Source organism: Corvus hawaiiensis, chromosome 8 (genome assembly GCF_020740725.1).
Source record: "Corvus hawaiiensis isolate bCorHaw1 chromosome 8, bCorHaw1.pri.cur, whole genome shotgun sequence".
NCBI classification, from domain to species: Eukaryota; Metazoa; Chordata; class Aves; order Passeriformes; family Corvidae; genus Corvus; species Corvus hawaiiensis.
Window position 1 is genome coordinate 25,734,983 of NC_063220.1, and position 23,432 is coordinate 25,758,414.

At 44.5% G+C, this 23,432-nt stretch overlaps 1 protein-coding gene and 1 long non-coding RNA gene across 3 annotated transcripts; one reads left to right on the forward strand and one right to left on the reverse strand.

Moving 5' to 3' along the window:
* Positions 1 to 781: 781 nt before the first annotated feature.
* On the forward strand, positions 782 to 22,202 carry LOC125329498. Of its 2 annotated transcripts, XR_007205177.1 has the most exons (4): positions 782 to 883; positions 18,931 to 19,070; positions 19,917 to 20,028; positions 20,783 to 22,202. It is a non-coding gene; the product is annotated as an uncharacterized LOC125329498 (long non-coding RNA). The 2 variants fall into 2 exon arrangements; XR_007205176.1 differs by lacking the exon at positions 782 to 883 and having other exon boundaries at positions 16,495 to 19,070.
* Positions 3,477 to 10,329, reverse strand: TMEM254 (transmembrane protein 254). The gene is made up of 4 exons (XM_048311616.1): positions 10,192 to 10,329; positions 8,540 to 8,643; positions 7,318 to 7,377; positions 3,477 to 5,010 (listed from the first exon to the last, which is right to left on the reverse strand). The coding sequence occupies exons 1-4, from the start codon at positions 10,291 to 10,293 to the stop codon at positions 4,890 to 4,892; spliced, it is 387 nt and encodes a 128-aa protein (XP_048167573.1). The 5' UTR covers positions 10,294 to 10,329; the 3' UTR covers positions 3,477 to 4,889.
* Positions 22,203 to 23,432: the final 1,230 nt, after the last annotated feature.

Here is a 23,432-nt window from a genome sequence, read left to right on the forward strand (position 1 = left end):
GTCCTAGGCACACACTGCTTGTCAGGGGCACAGCACAACTTCTTCCCAGGACTGATGCAAACAAGGTGTATCTTTAATTGAAACAAAATCTCTTCCCACACTGATTCCTTCATTTCTTCAGCCAGGTCCTGTTAGCTGGGGATTAACATCTAAATCTCTGCCAGTACATGTTTTTGCAGCATCAGGAGCAGTTCATCTCCCCATGCAGGTGGTGTGTCCTCCCAGGCAGCACCTTGCCTTCTGGCCTACTGCTCTTGGGAGATCCACAAACTCCCCATCCCACAATGCAGTAAGTGCATTTGACCTGTTACTGTTAAACTTTTGCTAGACCCAAACACAGGCATGTGGTTTATTGAAGGAAAAAGGAAACTGCAACACTCTGGGGTTGGGCTGTAATTCCTGCCAGTCATTTATTTGATGGCCTTGGTTCTCCTGTCACTTTCTCTGCTGTTTAACTGAAAGCAGTCTGCCATGCATAGGGTATTGGCTTTGTAGAGTTTCCTTCTATCACAAACCTTTGCTTTCACGTGCTCCCAACCTTTTGCTACATCTCAAAGGAGGGGAGGAATCCTTCTGTATGTTGTTCCCTCCTGAGCTGATGAATTTCCCATTGTTCAAAAGCATTTATTTATTTATTCATTTTTTTAAAAACTGCAGCAAAAACTAGTGGCAGTATTCGGAAAATATTCTAATAAAATATGAATGTTTTGAAGTATGTCAATAATGATCAACATCCCATACAGCTGAGCCCATACAGCCTGTCAGTCTGAAGAAAGGAAGAGTCCTTAAGGGGCAGAGCCAGATCAGTCACACCTGAGTGCACCCACACAAAGGATACGAGGGGCTTGTCCTGTGCAGTTGATGTCTGAAAGCTCCTCTAAAGGTACTCTGATTTACTTGCCTGGTGTGGGTGGGTGCAGGGGCAGATTGCAACTGTGAAAATACCCTATCCTTCACACTTTTGAAATTTTGGAGAAGGATGTGGTTTTCCTTTTCATAAGAGGTCTAGAGTGTCTTTAGAAGGACACTTTAAATTGTGTGATTTCTGAACTTGGTAAATTGGTCACCCTGTGTATTCCCTCAAGGGGCACCTGCGTGGTTTTCCTTTGTGAAAATGATCTCAAAGAATGCTGATAAGTGATACAATAATGTTCCTTATGCCTCTCTTTCCTCCTCTCCCCTCCTTCTTCCCCTCATGCATCTGCTGTAGGTGTGTTTGGAGTTGCAGGGGCTGTGTAAGGTCTAGTACAGTACGTGGATTGTGCCATATTATTACTGCTCTTCTGAGGAGCAGGAGTGAAGGAAATACTGAGGGATTTTGTTTCTTTTGCTTTCCGCAAGCTGGGGTAATTTCTTGAGCTGTTCATGTGACTCTTGCATACAGAGACTGTACCAGAATGCCCACAACCATCACACTGTGGGACCTCAAAGAGCTTGCTTATAGTGGTCAAAGTCACTGCAGACTCCATGGCAGTGACCAAATTTCCCCAGCTTCACCGGGGCCCTATTGCTCTTCAGGGGACCAGCTGCCCAGCCTCAAAGCAAATGAAATGCCCTTAATTAACCAACACTATTTCCAAAGGCTGGCTTAGTTGACTCCTGTTGTGTTTAGAAAAATCTAGGTCAGCATGAAAAAGAGGCAAAACAAGACAACATACTGAGATTCTGGGAGGAGTTTTTCATCGCTCCCTCACAAAAATTGGCTACAGCTCTGAAGGCTCTAGAAGTAGTTCTTGAAAATGGGTGGGAGACCTCTCACTGCCTCTGTTCAGGCTCAGCAGTGTTTCTGAGCTGATGCTGTATATCCTGATCTACATATCCAGATCTCCTTAACAGAGCTTGATTTGAGCAGTGATTTGCCAAACACGCTGATCTGGATTAATTACCTTTAAGGAGTAAATTACACTCATTTCCATGTATCATGATTTAATTTTCTTGGCATCTACTTTACATTGTTAATATAATGCATACCCAGTCTTGCACATAAGCTTTCATAGTAAGGGTTGGTTTTTTTCTTGTTTTCACTTTGAAATGGATGTCTAAACAACATTTATTTTTCAGTGCTTTCACCAGCCTAGTTGGCAGAAAAATCCATCCTGGAAAACCTTTATCAGTATCAGCTTAGCTTTCTTGGTGATTTACCTTCTTATTTAGTGGTGTTTTTCAAAAGTTAAAGCTCTTCTGTGTGTTTCATTGGGGTTTCCTTTCAATGGGAAGCAGTATTTTGAAATATTTTGTTACACTGAATTACTTCAACTTGCAAGTGTTTTCCTTTGGCAGGCAGGGTGGGTTGGGTGTTGATGGGGATGGTTTGACACCTGGCCCAGCCTGTGGGAACACAGGGTACACTTCTGTTGCTCTGCCCTTCTGCTGAGAAAAGGGCATTTTGATTGCATGGGAAGGAGGTGCTCTAAGTGATTAAGAGTAATCCTTTACTGTTGCTATTGGAATAGCCTGAAGAAATTGCTTATGCCTGGGGTAACCAGAAGCGTTTCCAAAGAGCCTGTAGCCGGTAACTTGTGTCTTTGTGAGCTGAGTGGATTCATGCTCCTGCTAGCTTTCTAAAATAATTTTGTAACGTATTAAGGGTATGTTTCTCTTACGTGATGTTAAGGATGCTATAAACACTGATTCAGAAATGGTATCTCAATATTATTTTCAGTCTTGTCATGCTATGGGTTTCTTCCTTTTCCTCAAGGTCAGTCAGCATTGCTTATCCCATGCTGCTCAGCTTTGCAGTTGGGATGGCGTTATGAAACTTTAGCAAACAGGCATCTGTGCTGTTTACAGCTCTGGGACAGAGCTGACAGCAAACACTGGCTGGTTTTTGTTTGGGTTTTTCTCTTTGGTTTGTTTGGAGTTTTTTTTTAACAAGTGTTAAAACTGAACTGCTGCTGGGGAGAGAAAGTGTCTGAAGGTAGATGAATACCTGGCAGTTGCATTTCTAAAATCTTTGGTATGTGATGCCCAACAAAAGCTCTATGGAGAAAGCTGCTGAAATCTGTCACGCTAAACAAAAAATGCTTCAAAAAATGCTGCTGATACCAGTGCCTGGCTAGAATTTGTTCTAGCTCGGTCATATTTTTAACTAAGGCAGTACATATTTTTTTCTACTATAGCTTCCTACTGTAGCTTCCTTGGGCTGCACGGAGGAAGCTTTGCCATTGCCTGTCTAAAAGGAAGCCTGCCTAATTAGGTGGAGTCTAACAGGATGTGGGTAACTTCAGAGAGCTGTGATTACCTGTAGCCTCTCCAGAACCCAGGGGAAGGGCTGAGGGTAAGCCTGACAAGTGCTTGGAGTGCAGACTGGCCATGGGAGAGGAAGGCAGAGTAGTATGAGTGATGGGACTTACTCTGGAAAGCTGATCCTGCATGTTCCAAGTGGGAACACTGATACTGATACCAAGAAGGGGTCTATGTACTTTGCATGGGCATTTTATTTCTATGATAAATTAAAAAAAAAAACAAACAACTTCTTCACTTTTTAGAAATCTTTATTCCAGGGTCACAGACTAAGACAAAGGTTACACAGTAAAATGTAGCTCAGGCTCTTGACATTCTAGTTGGATTTCTAGCCACTAAATGAGTTTCTACTTCTCTATAAAATGTTAAAGTTACCAGTTTACCATTCAACAACAACAGAATAAACAAACCACCATTTCAAACCCTTCAGTTCTCCATGCTTTTAGTACCCACTGAAAGCAAAAACTTTATGTACCTGTGCTCGAATAAGGCTTCTCACATGGAAGTGTTACAGTCTGTAGGTACTGCACAAGGTTATTTGTTACTGCCTTGTGGAGCTCTTAGAGGTTAGAGAAAGAACAACCTTTTCTTACCTTTCTTCCAGAACAGTAGCATGGCAAAACTACTCCCCACACCAGAGTTAGTATTTTAAATAGTTATTCCTTTTAAAAGTGCTAAAACTACACACGCTAAATTCTTGTTCAGATATTCAAAACTAAAAGACAATCTGATGGAAGACTCACTACACATACAGGAAATACTCTTGAGGGGTGCTTATGATGGTGTCTCAACCTTAGGTTTCAGAAGACCAGCATCTGGGAAACAGTGGTATATGTTTATTCACTACATCTAATTTCATTTCCAAATATCAACTTTTCAGCTAGATTCTTGAATGATAATTTTTTTTTCTTTAGACAATAAATTACTTCTCGAAAAAGCTGCCCTCAAAGCTACTCTATACTATAATAACTCATAACTTTAAATCTTCATTCAGAAGACGAGGTCATGCTGCATGAATTTTAAGGCACGTGTATTAAACCAAGTTAAAGTGCTTTATGTATCCAAGCTCACTGCACCTCAGCGTGAGCTGAGACGTGGTCTTTTCAACGTGCCTGCAGCAATACAGTGGTCTGTCCTTTGTGGAACAAAATAAGCAGACAAAACAAAGTACGAAGACCAGGCTTTAACAACAACACCAACAACAGTCCTGTAGAGAAAATATAGGTAAATTTAAATCCTATTGCAAAACAGGTGCAAGCTGCCTTGTGGCTCTCAATAACCTCCCTGTTGTAGAAGAACAGTTCTCCTCATTAAAAGGTAATTTATCAATCACTACTAGTAGCTGTCAGTGACAGCAAACACATGCCAAAATCTGCAGAGGAGCAACTTTTGGCTTCTTGCATAACAAATAGGATTGAAATTTGGCAGTGCCAAGACTGAAGGGCTGGTTTTCTACTGAACTACCCACAGGGCCCTGAGAATTATAATTGTGTTGCTTAGTAAGAGGAGAGTTGCTTGAGTAGAAGGCCACTGCATCATGCAGCAGGAATGTAATTTTGCTAATTACAGCACCTAGACATGTATGTGGGGGTCTTTTAAGAAAAATGAGGATGAAGTACGTGAGAAGTGACTTCTTTCATTATCTTCTAGTATTGCTTCTTGGCTGAAGGCTTGTAAGACACCAGGAGACCAAAGGAAGCGTATCCAAATAAAAGGGTCTGAACGAACCATTGAAACTGAACAGCCGGGTCAGTGATTCCTTTAGATCTGTAACGTTAACAAAAGCATAAAATGTGTCACAAAACTTATAGTCCTGCAGGCTATACTGGTACTTATAAAGTAAGGTTAGATATTCAGAATGGATTAAAACATTTCAGCTTAGCACATTAATTTCCATCTACTGAGACATTTCCTGTGCTACCTAAACAGACCGGTTCTTGTGGGTTTAGGATTTTAAGCTATCTACTGAACAACAGCTCTTTCAGAAATTCTATGCATACAAGTTCCTCAACAATATACAAATTGCAATCTCAGTTTATGCTATTTGAAATTACTTATCCCAGAAGTTTGTGTACAAAGAACAAAGAAACTGGTTAATCAGGTTAATACTGATCTTAACACACAAGTCTGAATACAATTTCTTGTTGACTGTGGTAGTTAAGGCAGACTGTAGGCTGGCAGGGCAGAGACCTGACAATGACTGTGTGATGAGGGATGGAGAAGCACTGGTACCTGAATTTGTGGCTAGACAAAAGACACATAATGGGGCTGAAGGCACTTCACTTTATTTATGAAGAAGAGACCTTCCTATATTAGTTAGTTTTAACTTAACATATGTGACTTTTTCTGTATGTTACAGACACTGTCATTTTTTCCTCCACTTCGTTGTTCTTGAGAAGTATTCCTACTGAAAGGAACAACTATAAACATGACAGCAAACCCAAGAGATTTCACATTTCCATCAGGCATAGCTGTGTTAAAACCCCTCAGTGTACAAGGAGGCCCCTCTATTGACCATGGCTAGGACACTTCAGCTTTCATTGCTCCACAGCCTAACACATACAAAATGATCATCCCCCAAGGGTTGATTAACACAACATTGCTAAATGTTCATTCTTAAACTGTCTTACCAGATATGAAAACCTTTTTTGTTTATAATCTCAGCTGCAGCATTTTCAAATTAGTGCAGAAACTAGAGAACAAGGGCTTAAGAAATTTACCTGTTGCTACAAAGCAAGCTTAATGAATAGACCATAGGCAGCAATACAGGCCAAGAGCCAATGACAATACTACTGCTGATTAGCGAATTTGTATCTGAGTCCTCACAGTTTTTCTTTGTGCCTCCTTTGTGATGCTGCCAAGTAGACATCACTTTTACATAAGTAAAAATAAATGGTGTTTGGTGCTCATAGAAGTATAGCTGTTAGGTAATCTAAAGCAGCACTCCTGATGAGATGATGGGCAGGCTATCTGTGCGGATTTTTTTGTGGGTTTTAACACTACTCTGTAAAACTTCATTGGTTAAACTAATTACAGTACACTCATTTGGTATGTTCATTGGTAGTCAAGCTTCCTCATACTTAAAAGAATCACCTTAAGCCTAAATACCCATCTATCTGCACAGTCAGACTTAAAGTTTTCACTTCAAAGCTACATAACTTAAAATGAGAGTCTGATAAACACAAATTATTACTAACTCTCATTCTGAAGGCAGAAATTATTCATCCATATTCTACTATCTTAAAAAAAACCCCAACCCTTATACAGCATTCCATGAAATAAAATCCCATTGCTTCCAAGAGCTGTCACCTGAGAAGCCTGGGACAGACAGCAGTGAATGACCCAAATGATGTGGAATCCCATCATTTTTATCATGGCAAACAGACTGGCCACCTACCCTGCAGAGCATGAGAACCAGTATCTACATTCTTCCGAATGACTGCAAGCACAAGTCAAATGAGCAGGACGATGGGTTTGGACAGCACTCCTTTCCAGGTAAATTGTTATCCTAACGTAAGACTTAGTTGGCCTTGCTTGTATAGTCTGATTAGTTTGAGCATTTTATCCCACTAACCTGCAGATACAAGTAGATCTTAAACAGTCCCCAAATGAAAGTGTCCAATTGTATCCTCACAATACAGACACAATGGTTTAAGCGTGTAATTAGCAGTATTGCAATCCTGATGAGGTAAGATCTGATAAAATTGTAACACCTGAAGTTATCTCACTATTTCTACACCATCTATCATTCCCCCTGCCTCCTGAGCAGCAGTGTTACCCAGTGAACAGGGAGGTCAGAGGCTGCCAGACAAGCTCTGGCAAACCTTGCTGCTGCCGGTTCTGCAAGTTGCCAGCCCCTGGTTTTGCTGCCCTGCAAGACAGTAACCACTGGAAGAATTGGCAGCAACCAATTGTGGAGGACAGCAAACTGTCACTGCAAGAAGAATTTTACCAGTATCCTCTGAATTCATACTGCTGCTGAGAGCCACCAAAACCAGTCTGTAGGTTATGTCACTTGATTCAGAAATCCTTTGCAGAGAACCTATGCTGGAGTGAGAGGAGGGAACAACTTACTGGCATAACTTAATACCGTAGAGGGCTTCCACTATGTGAATCAACCAGGATACCCAGAACCTGGTGGAAAGAAAACACGGTTTATTTTGTGGAAAATTAGGGAGAAGACTGTTGTATCCAAGATGCATTACGCAGAGAATATAAAACTGAAAGCACTGAAGCGACAAATTATTTTAACCTAGAAAGGTTGGGGTGCTTTTCATCTTAAAAAACCTCCATATGTGTACACTTAAAAGAAACTGAAGTCCACTGAGAAAATCAGAGCAACTGTAACTTGTGCAATAAGCCTTGACCCACTATGCTTCCAAAACGTTCAGCACAGATTAAGCCAAAAAGCCAAATGCTTAGAGAAAGCAGTACAAGTTAATCTTAGTTAAGCATGCAAAATCTATCCTTTTACTTACACAAGTATTTTTAGTGGTCCTAAGGAGCTCCTTAAGTTTTTACAGATTTAGTTCTATGAAAATAACTCTATGTATAGATTCAGAATATATAATGTGACTTGATAAGCCACACTTGGCCCACAAATTTTCATATAGAAGCTTCTGAAGAAAAAAAAGTTACACAGGATATTCAGTTAGGATTAATTCAATACCTTGCTAAAGCAAAGATGCTCTGAGAAAAGATGACGGTTCTACATGGCACAATAAACAAGAAAGCCCTACTGATTTGTGTCTTTACAGGAAGTCAGTGAGCTCAGGGAAATATTTTCCAGCCCTTTTGTTAATTAAAGTAGCAAAAACTCAGCTTTGTAACTCAGCAAAACTTAGCACTATGCAGTTTGTTCGGCAGGTTATTTCTCATGTGGATCAGGATAAATGAGTATCAGGGTAGAAAATGTTCTTTAATTGAAACTGGAAAAAGAAGATTCCTAAAGAAAGAACTGGACTGCTCAAGCAACAGCTTGAGAAAAAACCACTTTCAGTAGGTGGTACAAGGATAACTTTGGACTAATAACTGTCATCAAAAGTAGTATCTTAACATTTTTCCCTTTCTTGCTAAAACCGCATTGATGGCAAATTCCAAGTTCAATTTTTAAACTACCAAACTGGTCTTAGCCTGTCTAGTCTCCTACATACTTATTACCCCACACCCTTAATTATAATGAGCATGAAAGGAGATCTCTTTAAATCTAATTAACAACTGGGTTACAGGAAAGCTTGCTAACACAGACTAAGTACAAGAGAGAGGCAAAATAATTACACAGTCAAATAGAACTTACCCGTAGCATACCCATTTGTGGTGGTGTTCCACTAAATAATTAAGGAAGGTACCAAATATTCCCAAATAGCTATAAGGTATAGTTGAAGGCCAAAGTGTTACCCACTAAAAAAAAAACAAAACAAACCAACAATGTAGTTAGCTTACTTTAAGGTAGAAGTACTACCAATTTAACCTTCAAAATAGCTTTATTTTTGCTCCCTCATCCCCCATGTCCATGGTGTAGGGCTCATTTATTCATAGTACTTAAATTCTTTCATTCCATTAACCTTCTCCAAGACCCATATTCTTTCAGTAGCCTTTGAAAGATTCCAACTATGAAATTTCTATTCCTTGACACACCGGATGCTGAGGGGATAAGTTTAAGGTTGCAGTCTGGGTACCAAGAGTGCATCTGCACATTAAGTGGCATTTAAGTAAGCTCATTATCTATTAGACATGGAAGCTGCAAAAAAGACTTTGTCCTGAAGAAGTTAATCTGAGGTAAGTGACCTGAAGAAGCCAAACAACGAATACACTGTTTAGGAGGAATAACTATTTATCTAAAACTAGAAGATTAGTCATTCTTCTTTTGTCCCTTGAAAAAGAAAATGTCAGATTTTTGTTTCTTTTTAACAGGGCACAGAAGATAACTAAACACAATCCCAAAACCAGAGATGTAGCGTTTCTTTCCAGGTTTCTTTCCTGTCACGGAGCTGTCCGCAGTGTTTGCCACTGTGCACCCTGACTTCCACAAGCCGGGGAGGATGAGCTGTGCACTTCAGAGTCCATTGGGGACGTAAAGTGAGCGCTAGGCCAGGCCAAAGTTCACACTGCCTTATCTCGCTTCTGGTATCAATGCTGCAGTTTCTCACTACACATAAATTTAGCTATGCCAAGGATGTGGCAAGATGATGGGTTTAAACAGGGAATCTGCTTAAAGCTCATTCTGTTTCTTTAAACAGTCCAAACACTGTTTTGTGAGTGGCTTGACCTGCCCTGACCATCATTTTTACAGTGGTAGTTCTTAAGTTTAGAAAATCCATACACAAACAGAAGGAAAATCGCAACATGTGAAAGTCAATGGATGACTTTCATAAACTTTTTAAGATACATCAAAACTGCCATTAATATCCCTACTCCAGTAATCCAACCTAACTTAGCTGAAGTCTGTTTTTAGAAATTAAGACAACGTGGTGACAGAACTCGTGTGTTTTTCCAGCACCAGTTCGTACAACCTGTGCCTAAAGCCCTCACCTGTAAATGCACCTTATGGATTGATGCCCCACAGCTGTCCCGGAGTGAGCTGTGCTGACGCTCGGTGCCTCAATTCCCAGTTCTGGGAATGCTGCAGCCCCTTTCCCAGGGCACCTGCCCCGCAAACCCTCGCTTGGTGCCGCGCCCAGGATGCTCTGACCGCGCCCGGGACGCGCCTCCAGCGCCACGGCCTCGCTTCCCTTCGCAGGCCAAGCGGTTTCTCACTCACTCTGGCCCTCCTGCACGGCTCTGTCCAGCCTCCCCCTGCCTGGCCAAAGCAGCACCTCTAGTTTCCTTTCCCCCGCAGTTTATCTTAGGGAGCGGCGTTTCCGCGCACACCGGGACGGTACAGGGAGCCTGTTCCACACACCCCGCGGCTTCTGAACGACCTCCCTCCCTCCCCCCGCCGCGCCTTACACCGAGGACGACCATGCCGAAGATGATGGCGACCATCCAGAGGAGCCGGGAGCGCTGGAAGTGGCAGCTGCCATCGCGGCCGCGCTCCGCTGCCGCCGCCATCCCGCCGGGCCGCGCTGTGCGGCCGGGCCGCGCCGCCGCCGCTAAGGCCGGGCTGGGGGGGGCGGGGCCGGGGCGGGGCCGGGCTGGGGCCGGGCTGTGCCGCCGCCGCTAAGGCCGGGCTGGGGAGGCGGGGCCGGGGCGGGGCCGGGCTGGGGCCGGGCTGGGCCGGGCTGTGCTGCCGCCGCTATGGCCGGGCTGAGGGAGGCGGGGCCGGGGCGGGGCCGGGCTGGGGCCGGGCTGTGCCGCCGCCGCTAAGGCCGGGCTGGGGAGGCGGGGCCGGGGCGGGGCCGGGCTGGGGCCGGGCTGGGCCGGGCTGTGCCGCCGCCGCTATGGCCGGGCTGAGGGAGGCGGGGCCGGGGCGGGGCCGGGCTGGGGCCAGGCTGTGCCGCCGCCGCTAAGGCCGGGCTGGGACCGGGCTGGGGCCGGGCCTCGCCGCCGCCGCTAAGGCCGGGCCGGGGCAGGAGGGACCGGGGCGGGACCGGGCTGGGGTCGGGCTGGGGTCGGGCTGCGCCGCCGCCGCTAAAGCCGGGCTGGGGGAGGCGGGGCCGGGGCGGGGCCGGGCTGGGGTCGGGCTGCGCCGTCACGGACCAGGGGAGGCGGCCTCGCCCAGCCCTGGGCGGGCGCTGCCATCGGGCCCCTGGCGAGGGGTGGGGGCGCGGCCCGGCACCGCCTGCCCGGGGCTGGCCGCGGCGTTAGCTGGTGCTGGCTCTTGCACTTTGGCCTCTACAAGCTCAGGCCGGGGCAGAGTGCCTGGGAAGTGGCCCAGGGGAGAAAGACCGGTGGTGCTGGTCGACACTGGCTGAACATGAGCCAGCAGTGTGCCCAGGTGGCCAAGAAGGCAAATGGCATCCTGGCCTGGATCGGCAATAGTGTGGCCAGCACGACCAGGCGAGGGGTCATGCACCTGTACTTGACATTGGTGAGGCCACACCTCGAGTGCTGTGTCCAGTTCAGGGCCCCTGTGTTTAGGAAGGATGTTGAGCTGCTGGAATGTGTCCAGAGAAGGGCAGCAGAGCTGGGGAAGGATCTAGACCACAAGTCCTGTGAGGAGCAGCTGAGGGAGCTGGGGTTGTTTAGCCTGCAGAAAAGGAGGCTCAGGAGTGACCTTATCGCTCTGTAAAACTACCTGAAAGGAGGCTGTAGCCAGCTGGGAATTGGTCTCTTGTCCCAGGCAGCCAGTGGCAGGACAAGAGGACATAGTCCAGAACAGCACTAGGGGAGGTTTTGGGTGATCAGACATTGGAACGGGCTGCCCAGGGAGGTGGTGGGGTCACTGTCCCTGGAGGTGTTTCAGGAAAGACTGGATATGGCACTCAGTGCCATAGTCTGGTTGACAAGGTGGTGTTCGGTCATAGAGTGGGCTTGATGATCTCAGAGGTCTATTCCAACTTAATCGTTTCTGTGATTCTGTACCGAACGCAGTGTGGGACAGCACAGAAATTGGAGTGAGTTTTTCAGCTTGACTCCTTGCCCTTTTACTGCAGCGGTCTGCTTAGGGGTGGAGAAAATGTAGGAAATGTAGGAAATGGGACAATCGCAGCAGGTGTGGCCCGAGATGCAGCCCCGGCTCCAGGGCAGCTCCTGCTCCCGGGCAGCCCCGGCTCCAGGGCAGCTCCTGCTCCCGGGCAGCCCCGGCTCCAGGGCAGCTCCTGCTCCCGGGCAGCCCCGGCTCCAGGGCAGCCCCGGCTCCAGGGCAGCTCCTGCTCCAGGGCAGCTCCTGCTCCCGGGCAGCCCCGGCTCCAGGGCAGCTCCTGCTCCAGGGCAGCCCCGGCTCCCGGGCAGCCCCGGCTCCAGGGCAGCTCCTGCTCCCGGGCAGCCCCGGCTCCAGGGCAGCTCCTGCTCCAGGGCAGCCCCGGCTCCCGGGCAGCCCCGGCTCCAGGGCAGCCCCGGCTCCAGGGCAGCTCCTGCTCCAGGGCAGCTCCTGCTCCCGGGCAGCCCCGGCTCCAGGGCAGCTCCTGCTCCAGGGCAGCTCCTGCTCCCGGGCAGCCCCGGCTCCAGGGCAGCCCCTGCTCTGGCCCCAGCCCGTGCCGGAGTGCCGGAGCGCCCTCTCGTGGCAGCGGGCGGGGCCGCGGGCGGTGGCGGCTCCCGGGGCGCTCCCCGGTGCCGGCGGGGCGGGGGACTGTCCCTGCCGCAGCACACCCGGGGTCGCAGCAGTAGCGCTCGCTGCTGGGGTAAAATAAACAGCTATTGACCTTCCTACCACTGAGCAGTTCAGCTGTTATCTAGAATAGTACAGAGTACCTTCCCTTTTGAAAACTAGCGATTCAAAGCGTATTAAATCCAGCATTTCCTATTCTGTGCCTTTTTGGGACCGTGGTCTCGGTGATGAGTCACCAGTGCCTTGGGAAGGATGCTCAGGGGTAGAAATGTTGGGAGGGGGTTGGGTGGGTTCATGCTTTCCTTTGAGCTTTGCTATCTGTTTCTTGACATGACTTTGACGGTGTAGACATAGCGAGAAATGTTGACCGTGCTGTTCTCTCTCCTTGCCTGAAGCCTTAACACGCTGCTCTGTTAATTACGTGTTAATGACGTGCCTGTAGAGCTGTTGTTCTCTGCAACAACTAATGCAGCAAGTCGTGACATTTCCCCAGCATGAGCCCTGTGTTGCAGAAAATGGTCACTATAGAGGGGACAGACTTTGCGTGTCTTTGGGTTACCTTTGTTCTGTCCTGGGACTGGTTTGTTTCCCAGTCTCTATTTCATTCCCGTCTAATCCTGCCCAAAGCACTGTGCTTGCTTGCGCTTTTTTCCCCCCTTTCCCTCATTTTTCTGGGGTGTTCTTTGGAGATTACAGGAGACTTTGGTAAAAAATTCCTTCAGTGGTAAAACTGTTGCTGGGATCCCATCTGCAAAACCTAGTGAGGTTGGCTATGTGGATTTACACCTGATTAATAAATTTCCCTGGGTTGTTTTGCTGATGCTGGAGAGAAGAATGTGTGACCCCACTTACGTCTTAGTGTCTGAGAGAAATTTCTAAAATTAAACTTTTTGTGGTTTTTGTCTCCGGGTTTTTTGTAGCCCATCAGTTAATTTCTTCCTCTTTAGAACATTCTACACAATTGCTTCTGCCTGTAATGCCATGTCCAGAGGTGGTGCTGAGATCCTGAGACGGGCCGAGCTTTGTGGTAGAAGTGCCTGGGACTGCCCCGCCCAAGGAGAGCCCACCTTGCCCACGCACCAGGAGCATCACCGAAGGTCGCAGCAAGGCCAGTGTTTAGGACGTAGTCAGAGGGCAGCCCGCGGGCTGAAGGGATGGCCGTGCTGCTGCGCCGCGGTGGCTGCAGAGGGCAGTGGATGCACAGCAAAGGCGCGGCTGTCAGCGCCGGGCGCTGCTGCAGCGCTTGCCTTGTTACACCGGCTTTGGTGGCCAGGTGGGGTCAGAGACGGTGTCGTGTCACCCGTACTGCCACGCTCCAGTGAGGACCGCCCGCACTGTGACATCGTGGGCAGAGGACAGCGAGCTGGCTTACTTTTCTTCCTCTGTTGCAAAAAATAATTGATTTATCTTTTTATTGTGATATTCTTCTAGCTTCATGTGAGGCAGCAGCCCCCACTCCCTGCCAGCCCTGTTGACTGACGTGAGTAGCTCTACCAGCCCTGGACATCTCAACAGCCTTGCCACCTGAACGTGAACTAGTTCATGAAGACAACTCCCTGCTCTGACCTGTTGTGGGGCCTGGACTTTCAGAGGTTCCATTTCTAATCCAGGACAGTGTCTTTGACCTGACGACTTTTTAAAACAGGATATTTCTCTTGACAAAGAGAGGAGTATTTAGAGTATTTAAGAAGCTGAATAGAGTTCCATTTCTAATAATTTAAAGCCAGGAGACCTGTAGCATCATCTAGTCTGGCCAGCACAGGCCATTAAATATTATCTTGTTTCTCTGAATAGAGGTCAGTGATTTGCGCTTACTTAAAGGATACTTTTCAAGGGGCATTTTGTCTTACTTTGAAGGTGTCATAAAACAGAACATCCACTGCTTTCAGTGGTTAATCTTTCTTGTGTTTGTTAGGTGTTGTTAGGTACACCTAACAACTAATTTTGAGGGAGTCATTTTCCAGAGTAGCTGAAAAGCTTGCTCTATCATATTTTGCAAAGGTTTGCAATTTTGCCCTCATATATTTGACATATTAGCTATCTTTGTGGCTTCAGCATTGGAAATGTTATCTGTCAGTAAATGGCATTTATTGACAAGTATAATCTAAACTGGAAACTACAAATCCCCAAACACTGTTATATGAATTATTGAAAAAAAATGCAGAACAAATTCACTTTGCCAAGTTTACAGGAAATAAAACTATTTCACCATAACTTCTGAGATTTCTACTTTGATTTCCTTTCCTTTTATCCTAATCAGTGCCAAAAAGTGAGTGAATGGCATGCTGCTATGAGCTGGCAGCTCTCAACAGCACACCACCAAGGCTGAGTGCAGACAGAGGGCAGCTCTGGCCATGCTTACCAAAGCCAGATTTAGATTTGCAGTTTGGAACACATGTCAGTTGTGACAGGATTGCCACAGCTCCCTGTCCTTTCTCAGGCATTTCCTGTGCTAGAGAACATGCAGATATTGATAGGGAGCAATCAACACAACTGCCAGCCCCATGACAGGGCTCTGTAAGCCCTGGAGCAGATGAGCTAACCTAGCTTTACCCTGCTGCAGGCTGCACACATTGCTAAATTCAGTGTGTAGTAGTCGAGGCCATAGAAAAGAGGGAAAGCATAATCTTAAAAAAAAGTTGGAAAGGAAAAAAAGCATTAAAAAAGCATATTCCCTCATAATTGCATACAAACTTTTTTTCTTGTACTTGCACTACTTGGTTTAGATTTCAAATTAGGTTGGTATTAAACACTCAAGTACTTATTAAGAATCTAAAACTGAAAGAGGTTTTTTATGAGATCTACAGGTAGGGTAACCACATAGTACCATGAGGATGGGACATACAATGCTCTTTGAGGTTTCAAAGACAGCTAAATTCATTTTTAAAAATTGCTTTTTTCACTGAAGCTGTGTCCAGGGGGTCTCAAGGTCTCCATTGTGACGGGGTGTGCACACTGAGGTGGGTTAGTTCTACTGAAACAACCAGATGGACCTGTGCATTCTTTCTACTTAATCTTTCTACTTAATTTCACATGCTATTCATATCAATAGATCACTCTCTTCAGTTTTCAAATACTGAAGTTTCTCTTGCACCTACTAGTGGAGAAAATTGTTCCCTCTTCTGTTTAGAAACATTTGCTATCTCTAACTTAGAGATATTGACTATCTCACTTCCATCGGGAAGTACAAAGGGTATTTGCCAGGTAGTCGGCCTCTTTTGTTTGGTGTTCTCGGTGGATGCCAGAGAATAGATAGAGACACGTTAGCTCTTCTCTGTCTTTCAAAATTCCTTTAAAAAAAGGAGGAGGGGGAGGGAGGATTAGTCAAATTCAGAACAAATTTTATGGCATGAGTCATCATGCTAGAGTTGGTGATGTGACTTGTTTAAACAGCAACTTTCTGTATAAGTAAGGATTTAGGAACTGGGCTTTTCTTAGGAAGTTACTTGGAAATAAACTGAAGCCAATTTTAAACTGGATTTGAAGCTGGTATAAAAGAGATGGGATGCATTCAGGGAAAGTTACCTAAGGAAACAGAATTATCAACAGGACTTTTATTTTAATCAGAGCTAAATGGCACAATGCTATCATGAAACCACTGCAAGCAATGTCTGGTTCCTAATGTAGCTAGTTAACTTGACTATTCTGTCACTTTTAATTTTTAATGGGGACTCAGACTTGTATCACCTTAATCTTTTAGTTCTAAGACTAGAGAAGCTAAGGAAAAGTATGGTCTTTTAAAATATTTCATGTTGCAGTTTGACAAGCATTACATTGTTGAGGTTAATGGTCAAGATTTTCAGCAGATTCCCAGACTTACAGGAAATGTTAAGTGTAATGAGACGTGCATAAGAAGAAACAATTTGGTATAGTAATTCTCTTTGTTGCTGTAGTGAATAGCCTTTGCAACTTGAAGTGAGTAAACCTTTGCATATATCTGCTCTATCCTTCTCATTAGTCATTGGATTCCCTGGATGTTTGATTAAACTACTTCTGTCACATTTTAAACACAATTATGAGCATAATTCAAGTCTTGGAAATTGTCAGCTATAAGGGTCCCCAGCCATACACTTTATTCTCTGTAAAGATTAAGAACTGGGTAACATCTGTAAGTTATAAACATATTAAATTCTCATTGATTTTACTACAAATTCAGTTTGTGCATTTTAGAGGTGAATTTATGTCAGAATCCCATATGCTCACCCACAATATCACTGTGGGTTTTTTTTCTCTTATTAAAAAGGAAAAGGAAGGTGAAACAGCTGCCTTTATCATGATGTGCTTCAGCCAACATTGCCTTAATAAGCCTTTGTAAAGAGACAGCCAAGGCTCACCAGTTTGAAGTCTAGGTTGCACAGGGAACTTCAGTTTTGATCGCAGTTGTGCACTTTACAGTTCTCTATTTGTTTTTACCCATGTCTTCTGGAAATCAGTAACTTGAGTCCTACTAAAAATATTTTGTGGATATCTCTGATGTCTTTTATTATGTGAGGTAGCTTTAAAAAATGAAATATTAACAATTACATCCATTTGAAACCTTAGTTTATAGATGTTGGATTTCTGCTACAATGATTTGGTGGAATTTTAAAATTTGGATACAAACTATAAGTATTTGACAAGATTTTTTTTGAAGGTATGGGAGCAAAAAAAGATTTTATGTCATTTGGGGAAGCTATTTAATTAAACTGAATGTACTTTGCAAGGATCAGTTGTGACCAGACAGCCTCATTCATATTGGTCATGTTGGAAAAACCTGAGTAGCTCAGACTATTCAAAAGTGTATTTCATACAGATACAGGGCCATGGCTCTGCACACCAGTGTCCTACTGCACATACAGTGGTTATAACAGGATGAAGGAGTAAATCTCCAGAAACCCTCAGCATTCTGACACCTTGTTCTGTCCTTTAACCACTTCAAGACAGTGCATGTGTATTTTAATACATAGTGTTTGGTATCTGACACTATTTCTTCTTTCTCTCTGAAGGAATTCCTATTACTGCTTCCTATTTTGAAAGACCTTATGTTGCCAAGTGGTATGGTAGTAAACACAGAGTACAGTGCTGAGAAAAAGGAAACTGTTCTTGAGGGTCCATTGGGACCAACGAATCGATCCTTTTTGTTCTTCTCAGTTAATGAACAAGTCATGCCAATTGACACAGTTTTCTAGTCCTGAGTATTTTTTTCCTATGTGTCTGGAATAGGAATATTGTGATGGAAAAACTAAGTGCCATAGAAAAAAGTCAGCACAGATCTAGCAAAAAAGTGGGGTCACTCACTAGCAGATGGGTGAGATGGGTGGGAAGCATGTGTCACTACAGCCACATGGGTGGGGATGTTATTTGGGAGATGAGAAGGAATAGGATTGACAAGGGAGGTTAGAGCAATAGCTCTTTAAACAGGGAGGAGAAGACTCCAGACAACTTGTCTCCAGTCCCAGCAGACTAGCCTTAAGGCCAAATTCACTCGTCTTTAGGTGACTGGTTATCATAATCAAGTTCAGCAGACTGTGAAGTTGAGATCTGTTGTAGTTCTATAGTATCATGTGAGTGTGCTTGTATTCTGTCAGCACAAGAAGAAGATAGTCGTTTTCCTAAAACATCTGCAGTTCAGAGGTCTGATCCTCTCAGGTGCTAAGAGTCCAGTAGTGCTTCTGGAGCTGATCTGTCACAGGATATATCTGCAAACAGCATGGGTGAGGATGATGATAAACACTTTCTTACAAAGGAAAGGAGACAGGGAAGGAGATGGCATGGAGTACAAGGAAAAGGTTTACCATAAAGTAATGTAGCCTGTGAACCTGACTGTACTGGGCATGAAATACCATTACATTTAAAGGAAATCATATTTATCTCAGTGCTCTGCTGATTTGTCCTCCCGTGTGGTCATCCTAACCCTTTACAGGCTCACCCTGTCCAAACTGCAGATCACTGTCCACACTGTTCTGTGTGGCTGTGGGCGGCAGGTCTGTGCCACAGAACACAGATTCTCCTCCACCAGAGCAGGCGACATTGTACTGCATGACATTGGGGGCACTAATCACCACTTTCCCAGCTATCCTACATCCGTCTTTTAAGACTTTCTTTCTACTGGCCAGGAAAAAAAAATGAACAGTGTTGGGCATTGTTGGGCTACTGCTTAATAAAAGACACAATTTTTACAAATACTTTGGCTTCAGATTCACCTGGGGTCTTACTTCCTTTAAAATTTAAGGCAGCCTTCTCTTTAACAGGGATGACAATTTCTTTCAAGATTGCCACAGGACTCAAAAACTCACCAGTAGGCAGCATAGTGGCAGTACAAGTAAGGAATTGTTTTCAGGTTTCACAGCAGATTACCACTACAACTCAGAAATGAGATCTCGGAGTTTGATAGATAATTCTATGAGAATGCAAGCTCAGTGAGGGTCAAGAAGACAAAGCAAATGTTAGCTGCTAGGAAAGCACTGGAAAAAAACCTACACGTTACTTTCATAATAGCTAAAATACCACGACTCCTCTACATCTTAAATTTTGAGAGTCACTCTATCTTCTTTTTTCAGGAAGGATACAGCATAACTGGAAAAAGCCCTGGAAGGGACAACGTGAATGATGAAGGCATGGAGCAGTTACCATAGGGGACATAATCATGGACCAGCTAGCATGAATAAGATTCTTCAGTCTGGAAAGGAGGTGGCTGAAGGTAGAAAGTGATGGGGTTTGATGAAAAAATGGTCGGTGTGAACTGCTGGAATCAGTGACAGTCACCCCACATTCTTGTGTGGGAGGCAGCAAGCACCAAATGATTTTAGCAAGTTACATGTTCAGAACACAGAAAAGTAAGTGTTTCATGCAACATGTCCTAGTCAGAGGATGCTCTGGAAGCTAAAATTTTACATACATTCAGAGAAAGACTGAATAAATTCACAAAACAGAAACTCTCACCCATGTCAGGAAGTGTCTGGGCTGAAAATGACTGAGGTCTTCATCATAAATTCTAAGTAAAAGTACCAATATGTCATTTACTGAGCTGGTTATAGACTCCTACCTTCCCGTGGCAGGGATCCATTTTTGGTCATTGGTGAAGAGTTAAATATCAGGTGAGACAGAAATTCAGTCTTGCAGGTAGGACCTTTTTTATCATTATCCTGGATTTCAGAGCATTACAACCAGTTCCATATATTAAAGAGTTAAATATGAGAAATACCGAAGTGTGAGATTATTCCCAGTTACCTAAAACTGACCTAATGCCTTTTTCACCTTGAAACAAATCTATAGATTTTAGTGGGAACTAAGAGCAAGACTGGTATGTCCCAAAAGTGCATGGTGTTTTCAACCATATTGTTTGCCTCCAGCTTCAAGACTTAGAAGCAACATTTATTTCTGGTAGGAGAAAAGGCTAGAGCAATGCTTTGGCATAACAAAAGTGTTAACTGTAAGGGAAAGCTCAGTGCAGATGAGAGCTCTTTCAAGAGCCAGTTCTGGACTGGGGAATAAATGCTCTTGAAAAGCAAGAATTATCATAAATTTTGGCTTCTTTTTGCTCAAGGTGCAAAATGTGCCTCCATCCTGCTTGGTCTGACGACACACCATGGAATTGGACATGTCTGGACACTGAACTAAGAGGGGCTGCTGTAAATGCTCCTTTCCATGAGGAGCAGGTGATAGCACAACCATCACTTGCCTGCTCATGTTCTCTGGAGGGTTCCTGGGTGCCCCTGGCCATGAAAGTACTGCTCATGGGATGAAATCTTTGTGGATGAGAATCCGTATTGCTTTCCTGAATTCCACCGTTTTCCATTTGAACATGAAATCTCTTTGCAATTCTCCAGGGTTGCTTTGTAGCATTTTTATTTCAATGATGTAAGACCTGCCTGTTACTGCCAAGCCCATAATTAAAGCAGTGTTGACTGGTAAGTAATGGGCTGCAAAAGGTGTACCAAAAGATAATTAAAGACACATTCCAGATAAGCAGGGCATGAGCAGCCTTTTTATGAGGTGTTAATGTCTGAAGACCAACTAGTGAAATTGATCTTGCCTCCTTCAGGATGAAAGTTCTGCTCAAACATCAATAGCACTGTACTGCCCTAGAAAATGTTTGATGTAGGGATTTCTGATGGATGTTTGTCCTAAGACTCCCCAGGCAGGCGCCTGGTGACAGAGCCCTGCTGCACTGGGTAGTTCAGCATACCATTCATGCTAGCATGATTTCGGAGTCACCTTTGCAACTCCTGACATGAGGACTGCTCTGGAGGGAGAGAGCAGAGATGCTTCCAATGCCCTGAATAGGATAGGTACAAACCTTTTTTCAAGAGTTATTTTAAAGAGCACTGTGGCTAGTCCTTGTCTAATAATTATGTTGTCGCTCCTAAATGCACTTTACTTACGTATCCTTCATTTCTGTTCTATTTTCAGCATATCCCACCTGTGATTTGGATTCCTCTGTAGATGTACCACAACTGGCATAAAGGAACCTTGGCAGAATGGGTTTCTACATTTGGACTCTACTCAAATCTATAGCAAAATTCCATGGATTTTTGGGGAAGTCTGAAGACAATCTATGAACTAAAGAGATGGTTTTGTTAAGCATCCTGCTTTGGCTATTCCTGCTTCTTTTCCCACACTCTTCCCATTTCCCTATTTGTGAAATGAATCAAAAGGAAGGGTCAGAATACTATTTTCCTGATAGGATTTAGAGAGGAGATGCGGGAGCTCACAAACAATTGTTTCGATTATCACTGACATGCAACAGCATGACGATGCCAAGGGAACATGGGCAGTAAGGGCTGGTAAGTGTTCTTGATGGATTAGTGTATGGTCAAACTGCAGCAGTGGCAGAAATTAGCTCTTATGTTAGGCCAAGTCCATATGTCTCAGCAGAAAAGGAGAAAAAGTAGGGGGAGGCAATGATTGTCATCTTCTTTCCTGGAATCTGACTTAAAAACAAAACTCGCAATCTCTATCAATTAGCATTGCAAAGAAAATCTCTGGAAATGAAGGGTGTAAAGAGGCTGCCTGGCAGAGTGCCTCAAACAATAACTCCGGGAAGTGTGAACTGCTCTCTCTATAGCTAGGAGACGTTAACAAAAGCCTGTTCTATTTGACCCGAGCTAGCAATGATGGACAGTCACTATTTGCAAGCAGTGCAAGTCTGTACAAGCGTCTGCTGACTCCTTCTTATCTCTTCTGCACTGGCTGTGTCTATAAGGTGTGTATTTGTGTGTTGGAGGAGGTGGTTTCCCTGTTCTTTTGAGCTCGGTATTGCAGACTGCCTACAGGGGCAGCTTTGTGTTGTAGTTAGTCCCATGAGATGATGTTTTCTGCCATGAAAGCTGGAAATCCAGAGAGAAAAATTTAAGCATTTGTTCTAGCCTTCCCTCTGTCCAGACTGAACGAGTAATCTCTCATTGTATCTTGCAAACACCCTTGGTATCCTTGATCCAGAGTAGCATATACCCTGTGAACAGTTGTATTGGAATTGCAGAGAGATGGAAAGGTCAATTCCATACTTTATAGTGCCACTTCAAATTGAGGCTCCCCAATTCTCTCTTACCCTTTGCCCCTGCGCATCCCTATCCCATGCTGATGCCTGAATTAAGCTTGCCAAAAACTAAACTGGCCAAAAAAAAGTGATCAGCTTTTTTTGAAGGAGCAGCTGCATGAGCTTTGCTAACCAAGTGTGCACTGGAGATGGCTTGTGCACAACTGTGTGCAAAGCCCTGTGGGGACTTCAAGGCAGCTAGAGGTGAACCCTGCATGCTTAGAACAAGAATCAGTAGCTGAAACTGAATTTGCTGTTGTGGACACTGTCAATAAACTATGCCCCTGAGCTTTATAAGTCTGCTTATTGTATCTGAGCCTTAGTCCACCCCTACCTTCATATATATCTGAATAATAGAAGTTAAATAAGCCCGAAGGACTAGAAACACCTCTTGACTCTACATAGAACTGCTGAACCACTTGCCACCTGACACCTTTTTTCCTTTCTCCCACATAATGATTCTTGCTTAAATAAAAATTTTACGGTTTATATGGACAGGAAAAACTCCAAACTGTCCTGGAGCTGTGGAGGAGAAAAGAAATTGTGTGGGATGGTTTTGTGCTATGACAATTCAGGCTTATGGGGATGCTAAGGCAGAAGAAAGGAGGGAAGTACTGAGAAATTGCTTCAAGCTGTTGTTTCCAGATGTTTTGGACTACTTCCTGCTGTCATCCCTCTGAAATTCTGTCTTCATATGTGCTCCTGCTCGAAAATATTATTTTGGTGAGGTGGTTTTTGAGGGCATTTACCTTGCCTTATGGACCAAGCTGCTAAAGGAATCCAGTCTCTGGAGTACTAGACTCACAGGAGCTGACTGTCATCCCTGTGTGGAAGGACATTAATTTTTTGCTGTGAAGCACTGTGATGGTGTGTGTAATGTTAAAACCCTTGTGCAGCTCAACCCAAAAGTGGCTGCATGGATGATGGGTGCATTGGTCCCTACAGAGTGCAAACAGAGTGTAACAGCTCACACACACTTTGTCCCTGTACCCTTCAGCTTCACAGCAAGCTGGAGTGGGTCCCAAATTTGAAAAATGAATGGGGACATTTTGAGATGAAAAACACATGATGTCATGATGTTGCTGTTCTTGAACACTTTCAGCGATAGCTATTAATGGCCTCATTTGACAAATTATTACACTGACTAATTAATTTGCTTCTCTTCTAACATCTAGTCCTTTTCAGTGCTGCAACTGTTGCTCCCTGTAAGTCCCTTATGTCACTCTTGGCTCTCTTAAATGATATTTCTGGCCTCTCTTTTGGATTAATATGTTGTTCATTATTTCACCTTGGGCTGATAGCACAGACCTTGCTTGTTCTGTACCTGACTTGGATGGGCAGAACTGTCTGGAGGGAAAAAAAAGCTGCCCTAGGAAAGGAAGACTTTGTGCTGAGCTCTTCAGCATGCACTTGGGAAGGAGACTGCTCCGACTCACCTGGGTGACCTCAGAGTGTGCTGGGGGAGGCTTTGTCCTTTACTGTGAACAGTGGGTGTTGATGCAATGTCTAGTGAAGCCACCAGCA

Bases quoted from the DNA above. Each gene is read 5' to 3' on its own strand.
- TMEM254 (XM_048311616.1), bottom strand. From the start codon at position 10,293: ATGGCGGCGGCAGCGGAGCGCGGCCGCGATGGCAGCTGCCACTTCCAG. The intron at 7,378-8,539 runs GTAAGTTCTATT...TCTTTCCACCAG, and splicing joins CACAAATGGGTATGCTACGG to GTTCTGGGTATCCTGGTTGA. The intron at 5,011-7,317 runs GTAAGTTGTTCC...TTAACGTTACAG, and splicing joins TACGGTATTAAGTTATGCCA to ATCTAAAGGAATCACTGACC.